Source organism: Hippopotamus amphibius, chromosome 2 (assembly GCF_030028045.1).
Source record: "Hippopotamus amphibius kiboko isolate mHipAmp2 chromosome 2, mHipAmp2.hap2, whole genome shotgun sequence".
Taxonomy (NCBI): Eukaryota; Metazoa; Chordata; class Mammalia; order Artiodactyla; family Hippopotamidae; genus Hippopotamus; species Hippopotamus amphibius.
Window position 1 is genome coordinate 150666350 of NC_080187.1, and position 24619 is coordinate 150690968.

Sequence of the window (24619 nt, forward strand, 5' to 3'; positions counted from 1 at the left end):
GCCAAATTATCAATCTAGGGACAGCAGATTAAAGACACTTTGAGACACCCAATACCTCAAATGTTATACCTCCTACACACCTTTAAGTAACAAATGTAAAACGAGAATGAGAAACACAGGATCCAGAAAGCAGGGGATTCAATCCAGAAGGGCAATAAAGAGAAGCTCCAGGAAAATGTATGTAGTTGTCTAAAGAGTAACCAGGAGAGGAAGCATATGAGAAAACCTGTAGCCATTGGTAGGGAGAAGAGCAGGCAAATGAAAAACAAGCCAATTATTCACTTCAGAACAAGCAATATAATCTCTCTGTAGCTGTAATCTATAATAAGAAAAGGTTATAAATTTGAATTTGTGGGAGGGTTAGGTACACACCTACAACAACAAAACATGAGCCAACATCTATAGTTAATAAATGATATAATGTCCATATAAACATATTATTTAGAGACATGGTAAATGTAGGGGGGAAATGTCAGAGGATTTGAGAGGACATGGGGAGACGTGGGATACTTACTAACCTTTTAAACTAGGTACATTCATTATATCACTAAACAGAAATAACAGCTTTGAAAAACCTATAGTAAAAAAGTATCATGTAATTTGTAATGTATTACACAACAAACTTCAACACCCTGGAGAGCAACGATATAGGCTCTCTGTATTTGTAATCCGTCATAAGAAAATGTCATAAATTTGAATTTATAAAGTAAACTTGTAATCAATTTTTTAAAGCCAAGGCCCTAAAGGCATAAACAATAGACTTAGCAATATTTATGATGTCAGAGACAGTTTTTTCTTGTACATAAATATTTTACATTTTTTATTTCAAAATAATTATAGACTCACAGGAAGTTGAAAAACTTTTATGAAAAGGTCTGGTATATCCTTCAACTAGTTTCCCCCAATGGTTATATCTTGCATAACTATCTTACAATATCAAAATCAGGAAATTCACATTGGTACAGTGTGTATAGTTCTATGCTATTTTATCACATGTAGATTTGTGTCTCCACCACTCTAATCAAGATACAGAGCTATTTCACCACTGCAAAGATCTCTCTCCTACTACCTCTTTGTTTTTTTAAACTTAACTGCTTTTTTAAAAAAATAAATTTATTTATTTATTTTTGGCTACGTTGGGTCTTCATTGCTGCACGCGGGCTTTCTCTAGTTGCTGTGAGCAGGGCTACTCTTCGTTGTGGTGCTCAAGCTTCTCATTGTGGTGGCTTCTCTTGTTGCAGAGCGTGGGCTCTAGGTGCACAGACTTCAGTAGTTGTGGCATGCAGGCTCAGTAGTTGTGGCACATGGGCTTGGTTGCTCCATGGCGTGTGGGATCTTCCCGGGCCAGGGCTCGAACCCGTGTCCCCTGCATTGGCAGGAGGATTCTTAACCACTGTGCCACCAGAGAAGTCTCTCTCTCCTACTACCTCTTATTCATGAAACCTGGCAAACACTAATCTGATTTCTATTTCTATAGTTTTGTTACTTTGAGAGTGTTATATAATGAAATCATACAGAGTGTGACTTTTGAGACTGGCTTTTTCCATTCAGCTTAACGCCCTTGAAGTTCATTCAGGTTGTTGGTTGTATCAATAGTTTATTGCTTTTTATTCTGAGTAGTACTCCATGGTGTGAATGTATCACAGTTAGTCATTCACCTACTGAAGGACATTCCGGGTATTTCCTGTTTTTGGCTATTGCAATAAAGCTACCATAAGCATTTCTGTACAAAGTTTATGTGGACATAAGTTTTCATTTCTCTGGGATAAGTGTCCAGGAGTGTGGTTTTTGGGTTGTATGGTAAGCACATGTATAGTTTTGTAAGAGACCACCAAAATCTTTTCCAGAACAGCTGTACCATTTTACATTCCCACCAGCAATGTATGAAAGATCCAGTTTCTCCACATCTTTCTCAGCATTTAGTATTGTTACTCGTTTTTATTTTAGCTGTTCTAACGGACGTGTAGTGATAGCTCATCAAGGTTTTAATTTGCATTTCCCTAATGGCTAGGGACTTTAAACATCTCTTCGTGTGTTTATTTACCATTCATAAACCCTCTTCAGTCTTCAGTGAACTATCTCTTCATGGTTTTTGTCCGTTTTCTAATGGTGTTGTTTGTTTTACTATTGAGTTTTGAGAGGTTTTTTAAAATATATATTCTAGACATGAATCATCTGTCAGATATGTGGTTTGCAAATATTTTCTCCCTGTCTGGAACTTATCTTTTATTTTCCTGACAGAGTCATTTTTAATTTTGATGCAGTCCAATTTATTGATTTTATTGTTTAATAGATCATTCTTCTGTTGTCATATCTAAGAACTCTTCACCAAGCCCTATGCCCTGTTTTATCCTACACTTTCTTTTAAACGTTTCATAGGTTTATATTTTATAATTATCTATGATCCGTTTTGAGTGAAAATTTTTTATATAGTATGAGGTTTAAATTGAGGTGTATGTTTTTGTCTATGGATATCCAATTGCCCCTGTACCTTTGTTGAAAGGACAATTCTTCTTTCATTGAATTGCTTTGGCATCTTTCTCAAAAATCAGTTGATTATACTTGTTTGGGTCTATTTCTGGATTCTTCTGTTCCACTAGTCTATGTGACTATCTCACCACCAATATCACACAGATATATAATGTTTTGAAACTGGGTGGACTGATTCCTCCCACTTTCTTCCCCTTCTTCTTCCTCTTCTCTTCCTCCCCTCCTCCTCATCCTTTTCTTCCTCCTCCTCCATCTCCTCATCATTATCTTCCTCCTTTTCCTCTTCCTTCTCCTTCTTCTGAATTGTTTTAGCTATTCTAGGTTCTTTGTCTTTCTGTATAAATTTTAGAATGAACTTGTCTCTACTACAAAAAGTCTTGCTGGAACTTTGTTAGGAATTGTGTTAAACCTGATATCAATTTGGGGAGGACTGACATCTTAATGCTAAAACTCCCAACCCGGGAATATGGCATGTCTCCATTTATTTAGATATTCTTTGATTTCTTTCATCAGCTTCTAAAGTTTTAAGTATACAAGTCCTGTACATATTTTGTTAGACTTATACCTAAGTGTGATGGGTCGACTTGACCGGGCAAACAGATGCCCAAATAGCTGGGAAAACACTGTCTCTGGGTGTATTTGTGACAGTGTTTCTGGAAGAGATTAATATTTGAATCAGTGGACTGAGTGAAGAAGATAGATTGCCCTCACCAGTGCTGGTGGGCATCGTCCAATCTGTTGAGGGTCTGAGTAAAACAAAAAAAGCAGAGGAAAGGTGAATTGGCTCTCTGCCTGAGCTTGGACATCCATCTTCTCCTGCTCTTGGACATTGGCTCCCCCGGTTCTCAGGCCTTTGAATTCAGACTGAATTATACCACCAGCTTTCCTGGTTCTCCACACTAATACGCTAAGCATTTCTCTTTTTCGGAGCAATTGTAAATGACATTGTATTTTTAATTTTGTTTTCATGTATTTCTTGCTACTTTATAGAAATACATTTGAATTTTGTATGTTGATATTTGTATCCTGTGACCTTGATGTATTCACTTATTTGTTCTAAGATCACTTTTCCTTGTAGATTCCTTGGGATAGTTCATGTAGACCATCATGTCATCTGCAAATAGGTATAGTTTTACTTTTTCCTTTCTCATCTGTATACCTTTATTTCCTTTTTTTTTTTTTTGCTTTTGAGCTAACTATCTAGGACTTCCAGTACTGTGTTGAATTGTTCAAAAAAGAATTAACACCAGCTCTATACAATCTCTTCCAGAAAATAGAAGATAGAACCCTTCCCAATTCATTTTCTAAGACCAAAATTACCCTTATGCCAAAATCAGACAAATATAATTCAAAGAATGAAAATTACTGATCTCCTTCATGAATAGAGATGCAAAATTCTTAAAATATTAACAACTAAAATTCAGCAGTATATAAAAATACTTACATGCCAGGACTAAAAAGGGTTTCTTCTAGTGAAGGAAGGTAAGTTTTAATATTTGAAAGTCAGTCAGCCATATTAACAGTCTACCTTATCAATAATCTATCATATTAACATGCTAAGGAGAAAAAAATCACATTTTAATATCAACTGATACCAAAAAAGCACTCATTTGAATGTATATTTGCCTTTATCATTTGCCAACCTATTGTAGAATGATCAATAAAGAAACCTAGAGAGCTCAATTTTGAGATATAAGAATCCTTTGACCCACTTAGGTGACCCGGGATGGGTAGAAGGAAGAGGGAAAGATAAACGCTCTGGCTAAAGGCAAGATAGATGGTGGGAAGACCCTTACGTTCTGGACATAACAAGAACCCAGCACCATTCTGGACCTGAGTGCTAGGGATCCATAAAGCTTGGAAGAAAGTGTTGGTCCCTAGACCACTCTGGACCACTAGATGAGCAAGCAACAAATATCTACTGTGTTTGAGCCAAAATCTTTTGGTTTCACTTGTTACAGAGTTCAGTCTATACCAACCTGGGCTTTGAAGCTGACCTGGGGATTCACTTTCAGTGCCTCTGGACCAGGGGTAAAGTCTCCTCTGATACTGCCCAGGGTTCTTGGCCTCCTTAATCAATAGAAATTGGCTAGAGGGGACTTCCCTGGTGGCACAGTGGTTAAGAATCCACCTGCCAATGCAGGGGACATGGGTTCGAGCCCTGGTCTGGGAAAATCCCACATGCCTCACAGCAAACAAGCCCATGTGCCACAACTACTAAGCCTAAGTGCCACAACTACTCAAGTCTGAGTGTGCCTAGAACCTGTGCTCCGCAACAAGAGAAACCACGGAGCTGAGAAGACCGCACACCACAACGAAGAGTAGCCCCCACTCTCCGCAACGAAGACCTAACACAGCCAATGAAAATTAATTAATTAATTGTTTTTAAAAAGAAAGAAATTGACTAGAGATCAGACAGGAAATTCAGGCAAGGTTTTATTGGGGCCCCTGCTGCAGCAGGGGGAGAGTGAACAAAAAATAGGTTCCCTTGCCTGCTCGCTCCTCAAGCAGAGTCAGGAGGCAAGCCTGCTTCTTATATGGGGTGAGGGTAGGGGTGTGTCCAGAGGTCTGGCCAGAGGGGTGGCTTAGGTATTTTGCCCACCCCTTAGGTGATACTGTGTGCAGGGGGCATGTGCAGGACCCTGCTTTGGCATTAGCCTCTTCAAAAGTAGCAGTTGGGTTTTTTTGATTTCTTTGTATCTTTTGAGTCCAGAATTTGCCCCAGCTGCCCAGTATGCATGTAGTTATTTTTAGTCCCATATAGGTTCTTTGTATTTTGTCGCTCTTGGAGATGTTTGTCCAGATGCATCTCTGCAGCACCACAGTAAAGGGTCCCACATCCCAGCCTGTCTCACCTCCTCCTTCCCCATGTGCTCCATGAATTGTACAAAGTGTAAGATTCAGGAGGGTGGGGATATCCTGAAAAGTTATCAAATGATTATCCAATTTGGCCACCTCAATTATAACAAGAAATTCCCTTCTTGGTTTTTCTTTCTTTACTTAAAATAGTGAAAAGAGCCTAACGATACTAGATTGATTTTTAAATCCCTCTGAATTCCATTTCTTAAAATCCTCTATTTCAGACTCTGCACAAAGCTACCCTAAAGAATCAATATGGAATCTTGGAACAACAATTTCTCACCTAATAATTCAGTGAAATCTCTCCTCCAGAACATGCTAGAACACTCTAGAACTATACCACATGAATAGATAAACTCTAAATAGCAGAAGATTCGTCTACTCTTTCAAGCACCAGAAGTTTTTGACCGAAGGCATTTCTCAAAACTTTTTGCATGTCCCTGTTTTATTTTTTTACTATAGTAACTTTTTTATTACAAAAAATAGAAAATTCAGATTAAAAAAAAGAATATTGAAAGAAAATTGAATCAAAATGAGAACAAAGCACATATGCCTCCTCCCCCCCCGCTCCCCTAAAATGATTCAAAAGATTAGATTAGCTGGGCCTGATTCCGATGCAGGGAGTGGTAAATCTTTGACTTATTGTTTATATTCCTCAGTGGTTATAAGTCAATCCTAGCCCTTTCTTTGGATCACAAAATTTGATCCAAAGAAAGAATACTAGAGAGGTAAGAATGGCAAACTAAGATCCCAGAGCCCTTGGATTCTGGTTCTAGCCAGCAATGGACTTTCTGTGTGACCTTCAGCATGTCATTCTCCAAATCGAAAGATGAGCAGGTTGTACTGAATTATTCTTAGGTTTCCTATCAGCCCAGAGTCAGTGAGGGTCCAGCAGGAAACAGACAGAACATTCAACATAGATAATTTGAGAGAGGAGTGTGATAAAGAGACTATTTCCAAAGATTTGGGCTGGGAGGAGGAAAACCAGAGAGAACACTCCATCCTGGAGTAAGTACCACCCCAGGTCCTGAGGAGCAAGGGGAGGGAGCAGTCACTGGAACTCAGAGGCAGGGCTGTGTGGAGAGCACCGCTGACAGCAGGGATGCTACACCAACCTCACTCTCTCCCTCCAAGAAAACCTTTCTCTTGAGCCAAACCCAACCAGAATCCCTTGATGGGCTCGAGACCAGAGACTGATGCCAGCCTCCAGGGCACAGAGCAGGCCGGAGAAAAGGGGAGAGCAGGTGTGAAGCGGCAAATGGGAGATGCCTGGCACGAGCTCCTTACACCAGTGGTCAGACTGTTGCACTGTACTCTGCTCTGTGCTCGTGGAGGACTGAGATCTGCTTTACTTAATGATGGGCAACCATATGCTCAGCTCACACATCTGCCAATTTTTTGCTCCTGATTCTTGATGGGCTAAGAAGCCTTAGAGCCAAGTTCACCAGAAGGCAGAATACAGTGTGTAGGCAGAGGTGATGGATGAGGGCCCGGGGGCCTTGACTCTGGTTAAATCAAAGCCTTGGAGCTGTGGTTTTCCCTTTGGCTACTCAGAGGCCCTTTATGTTTGCTTCCTGGTCTGCTGCTACTGAGCTCTGGATGTTAGCACGTCCCTGAGCCAGGGGGACACTGGACTGTGTTAGAAGGAATGTTGGCTTTTTCAGCCCTGATACGCACAACCACACAAACATCTGCAGCTTCTGTCCACAGCTGCCCTGAACAGAGATTAGAATTAGAGACTTGTCCTGAAAAGTATACTTTATGAAATTAAGCTGCTAGATATTTGTCAAACTTCAGACCCTGTGAACAAGAGTATGTATCTTCTTTCCCAGAGGCCATAGAACAATCACTAAATTGACCATATACAAGGGCACAAAAAAAACAGTGAGAAACTTCAAAATGTAGAAATAATACTGACCACGTTCTCCAAGCATGGTATAATAGAACCAGAAATAAGTCAAAGCAAGCAAAAAAATCTACATGGAAATATTCAGAGAGTATTCACTTAAACTTTGATAACTATCTGCCTAAAAAATAAATTAACTTCAGTATATTTTAGTAGAGTAATAATCAGAAATTTACATAGAATCTTAGTGGATCCAGAAAAAAAGTCTTCAAAGGCGTAGTCATAAATACCTACTAAGCAAGAAATAATAAAAATAAATAAATTAAGCACTCGAGAAGTTAGGGGAAAACAATAAAACAAATGTAAAGAAAGTGGGAGAAGAAATTTAATAAAGATATAGGTGTATATTAATGGGGTAGAGAAAGAGTAGAATTAACAAACAGATTTAAAGTCAATAATAATATAGTTAAAACCCTTGCAAGAAAAAACAGATAATATAAAAACACAAAATCAGCACCTAAAATGGAGAAGTAACACAGATGGAGAAAAATAGAAAAGTTGTAAGAAAATGTTTGGTTCAGACCTATGTAATAAATTGGAAAATGTAAATAAATCGTCTTGGAAGCTTAAATTACCAAGATTAACTCAGGAGAGATAAACAAGCTAAATAAACCAGTGATAATTTAAAAAATCCACCAAGGCCAAGTGGAGTTTATCTAAGAAATATAAGAATGCCTAAATATTGGGAAATCTATTCCAATTGTCTGGTTGGCAAACCCAAAGAGATAAATGAAATCTTTAAAAACAAGAAGAATTCAGAATAGTAGCAGCCTACAAAATAAATATATAAATAGCAATAGCTTTCTTATACTCCAACTATGTCTTTTTTTAAAAATAGGAAAAAAGATATTTTCATTAGCAACCAAAAAACACAAAATACCCACAAATAAATTAAACAAGAAATGTGCAAGATATATACATAACAAAGAAACACATAAAATTCTATCAGAAGATTTTGAAGGACAAAGAATTGGAGTGGTGCACTTTTTTCCTTGAATAAGAAGACAAAACGTTGTAAAAGTATTTATTCTTCCTAAGTGAATAGATATTTTCAATGTCATTCCAGTCAAAATCTCAAAAAGACTTTTCTGGAACTTAACAAAATGAGTAGTAAGTTAATCTTGAAGAATAAATACAAAAGAATATTTAGGAACCCTGCAAAAAAAGAAAAATGATGAGGGTGCTTCTCTATAGCCAGATTTCAAAATGGTTGGTAAAACAGTAAGAAACAAAAATCACTGGTATAAGAACAGACAGAACAATGGGACAAAAAGCAACATCTTGAAATAATCCCAAGTAGTGACAAGAATTTGGTATATGATAAAGATGCTACTTCCTATCTGTGGTAGAGTTTAGATTATTCAATCAAGGGTATTGGGACAACTTGCCAGCCATTTGGGAAAAATTAATCATAAGCCAGATCCCAACCTCACTCTTAAACACCAAATGAATTAAATGTATAAATGGAAAAAGTAAAATTATAAAAATGAAGAAGAAAATACGGGCAAATATGTTTCAATCTTGAAGGAACTGGCACAAGAGGGCAGGGGATCTAAAATTAGAAACCATAAAGAAAAAGATATATTTGTCTACACCCAAATTTTAAAATTTCTTACAATCCATATAAAGATATATACAACATATAGATATAGATACATAACACTAAGGACAAGAAACAAAGTGTGAAAATTATTTGTAACATGTACAATAACTAATGGTTAATATCCCTCATACATAAAGCACTGTGATAAATGTACATGAAAAATATAAACACAACTGAAAAATATATATATTAACAAGAAATTCACACAAGGAATGTAAATATTTATAAACATTAAAAAAGTCTGGAGGGCAGAGTCAAGATGGCGGCATGGGAAGACACGGAGATCACGTCTCCCCACAAACAGAGCAGTTGTCAGAGGCCGGCGGGGGACCTGAGGCCCAAGCAGACCACAGGAACCCCGGAGCAACCGGGCAGGACCTGGGAGAAGTCAGGGGGGCGGGGAAGGGGAAGCTGGATGGGACTGGCACCCCTGGGGAGTGGATGGGTGAGGGGGGAGGTTCCCGCATGGAGGGACTGTTTGGGGCTGGGGAGATCGGGGAAACTGCAACTGGGGTTCTCTGGCCCAGGAGGCCAGAAGGCCTGCTGAGCTCCTTGGCTTGGGGGCCTGCCTGCTGGGCTCCCCAGCGGGGCCCTCCACCCTCCAGGGCCCCCTCCGGGCTTCCTGGGTCCTGGGGGTGTGGGATGGAGGCAGGAGGGGCAAGGAGATGGAGAGGCAGACAGGAGGGCATGGGGGCTTTGAGATCGGGGGACAGGGAGGTGAGAGGGCATTTCGCCCTCTTGGACAGGGAGGCTGACTGGGCTCCCGGGCCTGGTCCTTCACTCTCCGGGACCCCTTCAGCACAAGGGTCTTGGGGCCATGGGGGGCAGGGGGGGTGAGGGAGAGAGGCAGACAGTGTGGGTGGGAAGGGATCTCTCCAGGTCAGAAGAATAGGGGAGGTGCCACCGGGTATTTCTTCTGGGCAGGTCCTCCACCTTCCAAGGCCCCTCTGGGCTGCTGGTCCTAGAAGCACAGGAGGGAAGCAGTGGGGGGAAAAGAAGAGAAGCGGAAGTGGGGAGGGACCCCCTGGGATCAGAGGATGGGGGAGGAGCGGAAGGCATTTCCGCTGCCCACTGCCCCAGGAAACCTTCTGGGCTGCCAGGCCTGGTCTCCAACTTTCCAGGGTCCCCTCCCAGATGTGTTGGTCCCGGGGACATTGGAGCATGGCAGGGGAAGCGGAAAAGAGGCAGACGGGTGGTGGGACGTTCCAGGAGCAGAGGACCAGGGGAGGTGCAGAGGACCTTTCCCCTGCCCACTTGGGCCTGGTGGGCCTGCTGGACTCCCGAGTCTGGTCCCTCGGTCTCTCCAGCTGAGTGGGTCATACAGGTGTGGGAGGGAGGGAGGAGAGAAGGGGAAGAGAGGCAGACAGCGGTGGGGGGGGGGGGGGCTTGCAGGACTGGAGGATCAGGAGGGATGCTGCGGGAAATCTCCCTACCCACCTGGCACCGCGAGGCCTGTTGCGCCCCCAGGCCTGGTCTTCGGTCCTCCAGGGGCCCCTCTAGGTCTCACTGATCCTGGGGGTGTAGAAGGAAAGCAGGAGAGAAGAGGAGAGGCAGGCAGGGGAGGGGACCTTCTGGGATTGGAGGATCAAGGGAGGTGGAGAAGGTATTTCCCCTGCCCACTAGCTTTGGGAAGCCTGCTAGGCTCATGGACCTGGTCTTTCACACTCCAGGGCCCCCTCCAGCTGCTTGGGACCTAGGAGAGTGGGGGCCCAGGGAGAAGAAAAGAAAGGCAGACAGGGACCCTATGAGACTGGGAGATCTGGGGAAGTGCCGTAGGCGTTACCCTAGCCCAGCTGGCCCTGGGAAGCCTGTTGGTTGTCAGAGTCTGGTCTCCTGCCTTCCAGTGCCCCCTGCAGCTGTGAGGGTCCTAGGGGAATAGGAGGGAGGGGGTGAGGAAGAAGAGAAACCAAGGGGGAGCGACCCTCCAAGATTGGAGGACTAGGGGAGGTGCCTCGCATTTCTCCCACCAACTCAGGCCCAGGGAGCCTGCTGGGTACCTCAACCTGGTCCTTTGCCCCCAGGACCAGAGGCATTCCTGGGCCCCTCTGCCCCATTGGCCCATAAGCCCCATTCCCCACCACCCCCAGGGCCTTTTCTAAGCATAGGCTCTGCCCATTGCCTAACCTCCCTCCCCCAACCCCCCCACCCCGCCCTTGTCTAAGCCCTGCCCCCAGAGCCAAGGCCTTTTCTGACTTTTTTTTTCTTTTTCTTTTTCTTTTTTTTTCTTCCCATCTCCTCACTTAGGCTATTGCAGTTGTTTTACCTTCCAGTTGTTGTTCCATTTTTTTAAGAATGTTTTCTAACACATCTATTAGTTTCCTATTATCGCATTTTTTATCTTGCTATTGTTCTGCTCTTCTCCTATTTTTTTAAGTTTTTTCATTTTCCTGCTCCACACAGCTTGTGGGATCCTGATTCACAAGCCCAGCGTCAGGCCTGAGCTCCTGAGGTGGACTAACATTGGACTAACAGGGAAACCCAGTTCCCAGGGAATATTCATCAGAGTGAGGTCTCCCAGAGGTTCTCACCTCAACACAAAGACCCAGCTATACTCAACAGCCTACAAACTCCAGTGCTTGAAATCTCAGGCCAAACACCCAGTGGGACAGGAACACAATCCCGCCCATTCAAAGTCGGGGGCAAATGAGATGACAAAAAAATATGTCACAGATGAAGGAACAAGGTAAAAATACACAAGACCAAATAAATGAAGAGGAAATAGGGAAACTGCCTGAAAAAAAATTCAGAGTAATGATAGTAAAGATGATCCAAAATCTTGATAACAAAATACAGAAGATACAAGAAACAGTTAACAAGGACTCAGAAGAACTAAAGAGCAAACAAACAGTAATAGATAACAAAATAACCAAAATTAAAAATACTCTAGATACTATAAACAGCAGAATAACTGAGGCAGAAGAACGAATAAGTGAGTTGGAAGATAGAATGGTGGAAATAACTGTCACAGAGCAGGAAAAAGAACAAAAAGAATGGAAGACAGTCTCAGAGACTTTGGTGAAAACATTAAGGGCACCAACATTCGAATCACAGGCATCCCAGAAGAAGAAGAAAAAAAGAAAGGGTCTGAGAAAATATTTGAAGAGGTTATAGTGGAAAACTTCCCCAACATAGAAAAGGAAATAATCAAGTCTAAGAAGCACAGAGAGTCCCATACAGAATAAACCCAAGGAGAAATACACCGAGGCACATATTAATCAAACTAACGACAATTAAACACAAAGAAAAAATATTAAAAGCAGCAAGAGAAAAGCAACAAATAACATATAAGGGAAAATCCATCAGGATAACAGCTGACCTTTCTGCAGAAGCTCTGCAGGCCAGAAGGGAATGGCAGGATATACTGAAAGTCCTGAGAGAGAAAAACCTACGGCCAAGAATACTCTACCCAGCAAGAATCTCATTCAAATTCGACGGAGAAATAAAAAGCTTTACAGACAAGCAAAAGTTAAGAGAATTCAGCACCACCAAACCAGCCTTACAACAATTGCTAAAGGAACTTTTCTAAGTAGGAAACACAAGGGAAGGAAAAGACCTACAAAAACAAACCCAAAACAATTAAGAAAATGGTAATTGGAACACACATGTCAATAATCACCTTAAGTGTAAATGGATTAAATGCTCCAACCAAAAGACACAGACTGGTTGAATGGATACAAAAACAAGACCCTTACATATACTGTCTATAAGAAACCCACTTCAGATCAAGGGAAACATATAGACTGAAAGTAAGGGGATGGAAAAAGATATTTCATGCAAATGGAAGTCAAAAGAAAGCTGGAGTAGCAATACTCACATCAGACAAATTAGACTTTAAAGTAAAGACCATTACAAGAGACAAGGAAGGACACTACATAATGATCAAGGGATCAATCCAAGAACAAGACATAACAATTGTAAATATCTATGCACCCAACATAGGAGCACCTCAATACATAAGGCAAATGCTAACAGCCATAAAAGGGGACATTGACAGTAACACAATAATAGTAGGAGACTTTAACACCCCACTTACATCAATGGACAGATCATCCAAACAGAAAATAAATAAGGACACACAAGCACATTAGACCATCTCGACGTAATTGATATTTATAGGACATTCCATCCAAAAACAACAGAATACACTTTCTTCTCAAGTGCACATGGAACATTCTCCAGGATAGATCACATCTTGGGTCACAAATCAAACCTCAGTAAATTCAAAAAAATTGAAACTGTATCAAGCATATTCTCTGACCACAATGCCATGAGACTAGATATCAGTTACAGGAAAAACTGTAAAAAATACAACCACATGGAGACTAAATAATATGCTATTAAACAACCAAGAAATCACTACAGAAATCAAAGAGGAAATAAAAAAAAAAACTAGAAACAAATGACAATGAAAACATAACAACCCAAAACCTATGGGACGCAGCAAAAGCAGTTCTAAGAGGGAAGTTTATAGCAATACAGTCCTACCTCAAGAAACAAGAAAAATATCGAATAAACAACCTAAGCTTACACCTAAAACAATTAGAGAAAGAAGAACAAAGAAACCCCAAAGTGAGCAGAAGGAAAGAAATCATAAAGATCAGATCAGAAATAAAAGAAAAAGAAATGAAGGAAACAATAGCAAAGATCAATAAAACTAAAAGCTGGTTCTTTGAGAAGGAATATCATTTTTGTTCTTTCAAAACAGGCAAATATTTGAGATGAATAATATCAATATCCAGGATTGAGAAATAGATGGAGAAATGTACAGTCTCATTCCTATGGACAACCATGTAAAGAATAAAAGTTCTCTTTGGAAATCTATTAATAGGTACTAACGTTTCAAACGTATTTTCTTTTAACCTAGAATTTCCACTTTCAGGAATTTAGCCTAAGGGAGGAAAATGTATATACAAAGATATTAATTGCAGCATTATTCCAAAAAATGTGACTTGAAAACAACCTAAATACTCAATCAAGAATCCACTGATTAAAATTTGTAATAATATGAAAAGATGTCCTCACATACTGTTAAGTAAAGAGAGAGTAAGAGAGAGATTGACATAAAATAGCATGTGTTACAAAGTGAAGTAAGCCAGAAAGAGAAAAACAAATACTGTATGCTAACTCATATATATGGAATCCAAAAAAAAATGGTACTGATGAACCCAGTGACAGGGCAAGAATAAGGATGCAGATGCAGAGAATGGACTGGAGGACATGGGGTTGGGGGGGTGGGGAGCGAAGGGGAAGCTGGGACGAAGTGAGAGAGTAGCATAGACATATATACACAACCAACTGTAAAATAGATAGCTAGTGGGAAGTTGCTGTATAACAAAGGAGATCAACTCAATGATGGGTGATGCCTTAGAGGGCCAGGACAGGGAGGGTAGAAGGGAGTCGTGGGAGGGAGGGGATATGGGGATATATGTATAAATACAGCTGATTCACTTTGGTGTACCTCAAAAGCTGGTACAAGAGTGTAAAGTAATTATATTCCAATAAAGAGCTTAAAAAAAAAGTGTGTGTTATAGAAGCCCATTTTGGTAAATATATCAGCAAAGAGAAAAGTCAAGGACATTAAACAGCAAAAAAAAAAAAAAAAAAAAAAAAAATTAATGGAGGAGTTATCTCTTTATTTTTTATATTGCTTTAATACTTTACAAAAAGCCTGCTTTACACCCAGATGCACTTCTGAGGCTCCTATGGAACTCTTCTCCACCTTTGGGAAGAGTTGGTCTCTGGCCTGGTAGAAAACATGCACAATAGCTAGATGTGCCCACCTCTGCCCACTATGGCGAGACATGCCCACCTGCTCCCTGGCACCCCCACCCAAATCCAAGCTGGAGCCAGCCTGGTAGATGATGGCTCCTTAACCAACTCCCCTGAGTGCCTTCCAAGGGCCCTGCACTCTGGCTGGAGACCAGGGGGATGACCAGAGGGCCCATTCACAGGCTCGGTGCAGGTTTCTGCCAACAGAGATTGGAGAGAAAGCAATATGTATGCAGCTCAGATGAACATAATCAAAGTGCCAGGGCTGCTGTCACCTCCTCTCTCTGACATGGATACTTTGAGCCAAGTCCAACTACCCACTGTGGCCTGACCCACCATTAATTCCTGGAGTTCCCACCAGGTACTCCAAAATCAGCAAGAGGGGGCCATTCAGCCTCCCCAGTGCCAGCCGTGGAGAGGGAGGAGGTTGAGAGGGGATTTTCTTTGTGCAAGCTTCAGATCAGTGGTTCTCAGCCTTGGCTGTGCATTTGAATCACCCAGGGAGCTTTCAAAGTACTGATGCCCATGTCCTACCATAAGAGGTTCTGATTTAACCAGCCTAGGGTGCAGCCTGAGCACAGAGATTTAAAAAATCTTTCCAGGGGCTCTAAGTGCGCCAGGGTTGAGGCCCACGGAAGTGGATTCAGTCCTTTTCCTGATATACACCTCTTCCCCAGATCCAAGGGAAAATGGTTTTCTTCCTGCCACACTAAGGGCCCCTATAGATAAGGAACTCTTGGGCTGGTCCAAGCTCCAGGAAGGAGGGACTGTGTTTTGTTTATCACTATGACCCCAGTGGTCTAGCCTAAGCCCTGGCACAGACTAGGGGCTCAGTGAACACTGGTGGGATGAGGAGTACGTGATTGAATGAGTGAACTAATGAAAGAATCCCATCCCTTCCCACCTCCTGAGTGCCCTACATCCTCCAAAGTGTGGTCTGCAGAGCAGCAGTCTCACATCATCTGGGAGCTTGTTAAAAATGCAGATTCTCAGTCCTAGACCCAGCCCCAAAATGAGTATCTGCATTTGAGCCTGATCCCAAGTGATTTGTGGGCAATGACCGACTCACTGGTTCTGCCTAGATTAGTGGTTCTCCAACTTTGCTGCATGTTAAAATCACCCATGAAATTTTATAATCTGTCTGTGGCCTTTTGGGTCTCCAGGTTGTTAACTGTCCCCAAGTGATTCCAACGTGCAGTCCAAGTTCAGAACTCTGTGTACCATAGGTCTGTCACAGCAGCCCCAATCTTGGCTCTAGCCCACATGAGAGATCACGCCCCCTTTTAGGACAAAGGCCAACCCCTTCTGCAACACGGGGACCAACCACTCAACTCTACATAGCCAGTAAGGACAGACTACCAAGTTCAAATCCCTCCTCTGCCACTTTCCAGCCAAGTGACTCTGAACAAGTCACTCAACCCCTCCATGCCTCAGTTCCCCTTTCTATGCAATGGAGCTGATGGGGGTTGGGGAGGGGTGGACACTTCTCTATAGAGTTGTGTGAAGATTAAATAACTTCGTTGATCTGAAGCACTTAGAACAGTGCCCCTTCCGGGAGGTTTCCTTGGCCTCTGTATCAGACTTTCTAACAGAAGAGTTTAGACGAAGAGAGCCTGGATTAAGAAGCTCAATTCTGGAAACTCTGCTTCCATAAAGGGGACAAAAGAGAAATAAAGGTAGTCACAGTGTACGGACCCTCTTGGGAAAATCGAGACTAAATGAAGAGCCTTAGCCATCTCCCTTCTTTGCTTTCGTTATTCGTGAAGAAAAATCAGCCTCTCTGCGTCCTTAGAGAGTTCCCAAGCCCGGAGCGTGGGAACTCAGAGGGAAAAGTAAGGTTAAGACGCGCAGTCCCTCCCGGGGAAGGGTCCCCACCTAAAAAAGGCAGGCTTGCGCCACTGTGCCCAGGACCCGGGCAGGTCCAATTCAGCCACAGCCCGGTGTCTCTCCGTGGATTTCCCTGGGCCTTCCCAGGCCCTTCCCTCGCTCCAGACCAGGGTGTGTGTGTGTTGCGCGGCAGGATGGGGGTGGGGGTGCCCGCAGGTTCTGTGCTGAGAAATGGTGTCCTTCCTTCCTTCCTCTCGAGGGCTGCGCGGCCGCCTTTCCCCGCTGAGAAGAGGCCAGATCGGGCTGGGCGCCGCTCCCGGCCCGAGCGAGGCCGCTGCCCTCTGCGGCAGACGGCGGTGCGCGCTCCCCGCTCCAGCGCCCGGGCTGCCTGGCTGCCCGGCGGCCCGCGCGCCCTCCCGGTGCAGCAGGCGGGCGCTGTGACGTTCTCGGATAAATGCCGTGTAACTGTGTAGGCGAATGGGAGCTAAAAATAAGAACGGAAAATCTATCATTAAGGTATCATTGCGCCAGCGCAGCTATTTGAAGGCTCCCATGGTCCCCGGCGCCTGCGTTTGAAGCCCGCCTTCAGGCTTTGGGGGGTATTTGCAGAAAACTCCCAGCAGCGGCTCGCCAGCCAGACCTCCGGGTGCAGGGGGTGGCGCCCGTAATTATGGCAACACTCAAAATAAAATAAAATAAACGCTCACCTCCCCCTCCACATCTCCGCCTGTGTTATCCTCAGGTCGCTGGGGAAGCCACCAGAAGTGGGGCTGGAAGCTTAAATGAATGTGACCCGGCCGACTACGCAAATATTAGGACTGTAAGCTCTTTCAGATCTATCTCGCCATCCACCTTCCTGCATCCACCTCGGATTAGAAAAAAAAAAAAAGTACCAGGAGGAAGCCTTTGGAGGAGGAAATGACAAACGGGACTTAACCCCAGGTCTACAGTGCGCCGCAGCGGGGCGCAAAGAGGCAAACTCCGGAGATGGCGAGCCTCCGGTGTTTCACTGGGTTAGACGAAAATTGATCTGATTTGCTTTTTAATACCCGAAGGGGAGTAGAGGAGATCAGGGGAGGGAGGACAGGATTTGTGTTTGCGCGTGTGCGTGTCTGTGTGTCGGGGGAGGGGGAGGAGGCGCCAAGGTGCAGCCTGCGCGCGGCTCTGCGCCTCGGCGGGCTGCGTGCGTGTGTCCCTGTCCGCGCTGCTGAAACGGGCTCTTCGAGGGATCGGCGTCACATGACTCCGCCTGTCCCTCGCCAGCGCGCAGGTCGCCAGTCCCTCAGTTTGCCCCACTCCGGGGGAGGGTCGGGAGGCATCTCCAGAACCCGGGGGCTCTGCGGAACGGAGGAGAGGCTCTGGAGAGGAATGGTACATCTGGATTCCAGCAGCCGCGGCTAGGCGCCAGATCCCAGACTATAGAGAGTTGGGGGGAGGGGAGAGCGAGAAGGAGCCAGCGAGCGCCAGAGAGAGGCAGCGCGCAGCGCGCACGGACCGGGGCTGCCTGGTGCCGCGCGGAGAAAATGTAAGCGCGTGGAGTCTAGCTGGCTTCCAAGCACCATGCAGAAGGGGATCCGGCTGAACGATGGCCACGTCGCGTCCCTGGGACTGCTGGCGCGCAAGGACGGCACGCGCAAAGGCTACCTGAGCAAGCGGAGTTCGGACAACACAAAATGGCAAACCAAGTGGTTCGCGCTGCTGCAGAACCTGCTCTTCTACTTCGAGAGCGACTCGAGCTCGCGGCCTTCGGGGCTCTACCTGCTGGAGGGCTGCGTCTGCGACCGCGCGCCCTCCCCCAAGCCTACGCTCTCGGCCAAGGAGCCGCTGGAGAAACAGGTGAGGCCAGCGCCGCGTCTGACCTCCCAGCCCCTGGGCCGCGGCCCTCGGGGCTCCGGGCCTTCCTCCAACCGAAGGCGCCCGAACTTTAGTCCCTCTACTCTCGGCGCCCTCGTCGAGAAGGGAGGATTGGCCTAAGCTGGTGGTGACCCCGCGGTGGCCAGCGTGGGCAGGGGCTGCGGGCAGGGAGCGGGTGTGGGTTGCGACTGCCCTTCACCCGGCGAGCTCGGTGGGAAGCGGGCGCAGAGCGGGCGAGACGCGGAGACGAGGAGGGAGATGAGGTGCGGGGAGAGATAGGGTCCCGCGGACCAGACAGAAACAATGAATGTAGACCCACATCCAGCCAAAAATGGTGCTCCCACCTCCACTCCCACCCGGAGCGGTGAGGTGTGATTCCCCGCGCTTAGGCACGGAAAAGGAGAGACGGAGGCGTCCGAGCGCCGCGGCCCCTACCTCACCGCGGCTGGGTGCCAAGAGGAACCTGCGCTCGCTCTGCCAAGTTGGGGGGCTTCGGGGCCGCAGGGGTCGGTTCGGTGCCATCGACCGGTGGTGAACTCCCAGCCGGCCCCAGACCCAAGCAACAAACCGAAGGGTTCCCGGGACTCTTCTGATGCGCCGGGGCTAGGGCCAGGGCCGCTGCGGAGGCCGCGGGACAAGTGGGCGCATCTCTCCTCCCCCGCCCCCTGCGCCTCCGCCACCGCCGCAGTCGCGGCTCTAGCGCTGCCCTAGCGTTTCCGGAGTTGGGAGGCTAAAAGGCCAGGCCTGGATCTGCCGGGGGCCTGGGCGGGGTAGGGGTGCGCCTTTGGTGTGGAGGGATGGAGTAGCACCCGCGGGCGCCGAGTGAGAGCGCCAGACAGCGGGAGAGCAATTTTTAAGCTTGATGCGCTCTCCAAAGGCATCTAGTCCGTCCCCCTGCCTCTGGGAAGGTAAAGTCAAAGATAGTGGATGCTAAAATGTCACCGCTGGGAGGGACCTGCGATCCATGGGGACCCAACAACCTGGTTATTGCCTAGATGAGAACACTGAGGCCAAAAGAGAGAAATTTACTTGCCCAGTGTCATGCCAGGAGTTGAGGCCACCTTCAGGTCCTGAGAAGATAACTAAGGTCTCAAAAGCCATTATTGCAGGCAGACTGGTGGTGATTGAATTGGCTGAAATAAAAGCATCCTTGAAGTCGTCCTCCTAATGGTCAAGACAGAGCTCCGAGCTCAATCCCTGCAGCACATCTTTTCCTTCCCTGCCCTCAGCCCAGAGGTACTGGGAGACGATTTCGGAGTCTAAGAAAGGTGGACGGGAATATTTGAGGGTGGGTCTCTGGGGCTGAAAGTCCATATGGCAGGTAGGGGCTCCCAGGTGGCAAAGCAAAGAGCAGGCAGCTCCTTAAGCTAAAGGCACAAATGGGGCCTGGAAGACTCACCTGGGAGGCCAGACCCAGGCTGGGCGAGAGATGCTTTCTCATCCCTTGATAACCTACCCTTCACCAACCTTCCAAAATCTTATCAGCACTTGCTGGCCAAAGTCCACCTGTACTGCCAGTGGCCTACAGCCTCAATTGGTACCCATCCTCCGCCCCTTACACCAGAGCACAGAGCTGAGCTCCTGGGCAGGTGGGGAGAGAGGGCTGGAGAAAGCTGAGTTGCTGTTGGGCTCACAGTGTCTGCTCTCAGCCCTTTGGACACGAAGCCAGAAACAGGCCTGAGACCGAAACAGCTCACAACTTCCTCTCTGTGTGACCTCAGTTAACATACTAAACTTCTCTGAGCCTGTTTTGTAATCTACAAAATGGAGATAATAATACCTATTTTTCCGGGGTTTTGAGAACACAAATAACACGTATGGAAGTATGCTCACGATCCATTTTAGTTTGATACGAGAAATCTTAACTAAATCTGAATTATACTCACCTGGATAGGGAAAAGAGGCCTCCCGTAAAATGCTGAAGCTGAAAGGAACCTCAGAGAGATTGTACAGCTCACCCCTCCCATTTTACAGACAGGGAAACTGAAGAGCAGATTGGGAACAGGATTACCTACCTGCTTCTGATTCAGTGGCAGAATCAGACCTAGAATTCACCCAGTGTCTCAGAATTCCTGAAAATGAGATCTCACGTTGATTCCAGATCACTCACCTCTTGGCTCAAGTGTTGAATGGTGCTGCAGTGGATTATGGGAGGGACAGCAGGGCAAACCCAAGGGGCGCTGTGCACACGCGGTCAGAGCCATTTCCCCAGAACACCAACAGTCAGAGATCCTCAAATGTGATCACAAGAGCAGCCCTTCTGGCACAAGAGAACAGAAGAGGGTTGAGAACAGTCGGAGATGGTCTGGTGCTGCCCAACTCAGGTGCAGATTTCTGTTAAAGACGTGCTTTGTCTCGTACGCTTATATAGGTGTTCCGTTCAACTCCAGACAGGGCTGCATGTGTCTATAAAAACATATAGCTTTTTCGTGTCTAAACCTTGGAGTAAAATTGATGGCCCGTGCAGCTGCTCCATGTTTCTGCTTGAGGGAGAGCTCCCATGGCACCCACAGAGCACCCACATGAGAGGCCCAGCTCCCAGCCATCCTATGACTGGGTTTGCCTTTTAAACCGCAGGAAACCTTGATTCTAAATGTGTTGGGCATGTGGCAGAGAACCCATGTTAGGAGGCCTCAAGGAGGCTCTCAGTTTGATTGGACTGGCCAGTATCTAGTGAAGACTTGGTTTTAGCAGGGTATCATTTTTATCCAGGTCTAAGCAGGCAGCTTCCACCTGGAAGGGCCAGGGATGGTTTCTCAAGAAACAGAAACCATGTCTTGGCTGGGAACTACCCCAGTGACAGGGAAGCACATAGTAGGTGCTCAGGAGATACTTATCGAGCTGAACTTACTGGTGTATCCTTGTTGGTTCCACATTTCACGTCCTGTGGACTGACTGTACACCAGTCCAGGCCCTGTGCTGTGTCATAGGCCCAGGAAGCTGGATGTCACAGGCCTCAGGGAAGATTGACACAGATAAAGATGGTGCCTCATGCTGTGAAGATGCTCTAATAGGATATGCAGGGTGTTCTTGGAACCCAGGCCCATCCTAACATGATGTGCTGTCCTCTGGCTGCTTCTGCATTGGTCTGACTGCATCTGGTGCAGCCCTGGCCTGGAGTCTCGAGGCCTCGTGAAGTCAGAGGGCATAGCCATGCTCCCGTGCCAACTGGCAGTTGCAAGCACCCCCCTCACCTCTGACCCTGCAGCCCACACACTGAAGGCCCAGAGGCCCTGGACTTAGAATTGGGGTTCAGAGATCGACCCTTGGTGTTCTTGCCCTGCTTTGGCAGGGAGTCACCCCACACTGGCTTTTTCCCACCCTCACTCCTCGCCCCCTGAAACAGAGCTTCCAGCCCAGCTTCTCCGTGGTGCACTTGACCAAACCAACTCCAGCACTCCCCGCCCAGCCAGGAGGGGTCAACATGTAGACCCCAGGCTCTTCTTCCTGATTCCTGTAGAACAGAAGGGACACAGACAGATCCCTTCAGCCAGAACCTCAGCACTGATGAGGGCAGAGGCTCCAAACACTGGGAGTTCACATAGTACCTGTTGTCCACCCAGTGGGTTCCTTTCCCTAGAGGCAAGCTGAAGTCCCTCTCCTGGTCCTCATTCACAGGGCACATTTCTGGTTGGCCTGGTGGATACATGTTAACAACAGCCCGAAGGCCCAGAGTGTGCCCGGTTTACAGATGCGGAAAAAATCTCACCAGCACCACCCAGCAAGGCAGCAGCTGAAATGCTTCCTGGCTTTCCCAGACAGCTGCGCAGTCTTCAGCACAGAGCCTGCCCTCCGATTGCTGTAGCACATTTAGCCTCTGGGCCAATCAGAAAAACACAAACCTGAATGTAGGAATATAAGCTTACTCTAAAAGCAATACCCCCCAGACACAGGGACACAGGGATGTCATCCGCACACACATGGTACCAGCGACTCAGCCTGCCCATCCTTGCACCTATGGAAGGGCCAGCAAGGCTGCCTCACGGTTCCAGACCAGGCCCAGCCCGGCAGGGGTGGGGCGCCAGGGTTAACTGTGTGAGGTGCCCATCTCTCCACCCCAGCCCCCAAATATTCCTAGCACTGCAATGAGGTTGAAGAGGCTCAGTAATGACCCCTTAATTGGGACAAAGAAGTATTAGTTCACTTGGTGACTATGGGGTGAAGGTCAAAAGCAGACTGTATGTACACAAGCCTACACTGACATCTCAGTGCCATTTGTGCGTGCCGTAAACATTATGGCTCTCGGTGTCAGGCCTGTGCTGAGTCCTGTGGATACACAGAAAAATCCTGGTCTTCAAAGGGCTCACAGTGGAGTCAGGCGCTTTCCCTTAGACTCACTCCTACAGTGAACACCAAGTGCCAGGAATTCCCTGTCCTAAGGAGTCCAGACTCTCTCCTTGCCCCTGCCTTGGTCCGGGAGCTCACAATGTCAGGCTTGATGTGTTGGACTTGCTCACATGGTCCTCCCTCGCCCCGTGCCCGTCCCCTGCCACACAGCAAGCCTCTAGAATGAGCTTCTAAAGGGCAAACTTGACCATGTACGGAGCCACTGAAAGTGTCACTGGCTTCCATTGCCTTTAGGGAAAAATGCATTCTCTAGCGTGGCCTGGAGGACTCAAGGGGCTCCGGCCTCTGCCTGCCCTGCCAACCCTGCTCCACCCTCCCATCCCCCTCTTCCTCCCCTACACCCGCCTCCTCTTTCCCACCTCAAGTCCTCTGCAGCAGCTGCTCCTTGTGCCCGGAATGATCCCCCCACTCCTCCCAGCCTTTAGTGACCAACTTCTCCTCCAAAGGCCCCCTTTTAGGTCTTAGCCTAAAAGTCACTTCCTGAAGGCCCTCCCACCTCACTACAGGAGCTAGGGGAGCCCCAGGTTTCCCATCACAGGCAGGGACAACCCTCTCTCCTTCATCCACATCACCTATCAGGCTGGAATTACTTGATGTATTTGGCTGGTGGCTTGTGAAGGGTCTTCCTTCCCCTTTGCATGTAAGGGCCAGAGAGCATGTTTCACACACATTACCTCCCTTCATCATCCCAACAGCCCTGTGAGGTTATTAAAAAATGTGTATTTACTTATTTGGCTGTGCTGAGTCTCTTAATTGCTGCATGCGGGATCTTTAGTTTTGGCATGTGGGATCTTTTGGTTGTGGCATGTGAACTCTTAGTTGCGGTGTGTGAATTCTTAGTTGTGGCATGTGGAATCAAGTTCCCTGACCAGGGATTGAACTCGGGCCCCCTGCATTGGCAGCGTGGAGTCTTAGCCACTGGACCACCAGGGAAGTCCCCTGGTAACCCATTTTTGAGATGACAAGACTGAGGCTCAGAGATGGTAAGTAACTTGCTCAAGGTTACAGAGAGCATACGTGGCAAAGCTGTCATGAGTCTACCTGACTCTAAAACCTGAACTCTCCAAGCACAAGCACAGCATAGACACCTGGGCTGTGGGACTGTGTGAGTTTACCATCCTCTGCCAAGATAAATGAAAAATGAGAGCGAGACAGAGAGAGGGAATTAACAGCAAGCAAAATGATGCCACTGCCTCTCTGGTGACATCTGTGAAGCAGCTTTTGTTTCTGCTTGGGTGGGAAACTTGCACCTCGAATCCCAGGAGTCAAGGATAAATTCCCCAAGGCAGGCATGTACACCCTGCAGTCCGGTTTCCCTGGAATCCGTGGGAGCCTGGAGCCGGCGCCCGTGTGCACAGTGCCAAGAACAGGACTCAGCCCCCTGATGTTTATGCAGGAGCCTTAGTGACGCGTGCACTTGAGGGGGGCCCAGAACACTGCCAACGCCCAAATGCCTCCGTGAAGGCGACTGTCGTGCAGATAGCAGCTGGGAGCCTCAGACACCCCCACTGCCCGTCCCTGCTCGGAGAGGAGGGCGCAGCCCCCACACACGCAGCCTGGGCGCTCAGCTCATTCACTCACAGGCGGCTCCGCCTCCGGCAGTGATGCAGCCTAGGTAAAAGCCGTAGGTTTCGAGCCACATAGCCTGGCTTTGGATACTGGTTCCGCCACCTCCCAGCTTGGGAAGGTCTTTGAGCTCTCTGAACCTCAGTTTTCCCATCTGTGAGATGGAGACCGTAACACAGCCCACCCAGCAGCCCTGTTCCAAGTGTTACCTGTTCTGCGTGCTGTTTGTAAAGCTCTAACATAGCCCTAGCTGTTGTGGCTTCAGCTTTCACCTTTAGGACAAGGCTCTTCCTCCATGAAGCAATGACCCAGGTCACCTGGGTCTCTGGCAGGCTTGAAGCGAGTCAACATGAAGCCCTGTCCCCAGATATAAAGATGGGATGGTAAATCTTAACTCA

At 46.7% G+C, this 24619-nt stretch overlaps 1 protein-coding gene across 1 annotated transcript in view; it reads left to right on the plus strand.

Moving 5' to 3' along the window:
- Positions 1–18014: 18014 nt before the first annotated feature.
- Positions 18015–24619, plus strand: part of RASGRF1 (Ras protein specific guanine nucleotide releasing factor 1) — a 113428-nt gene continuing 106823 nt past the window's right edge. Inside the window, exon 1 of the mRNA XM_057723121.1 lies at positions 18015–18290. Coding sequence (XP_057579104.1) covers positions 18015–18290 — 276 coding nt within the window. The remainder of the gene's footprint in view (positions 18291–24619) is intronic.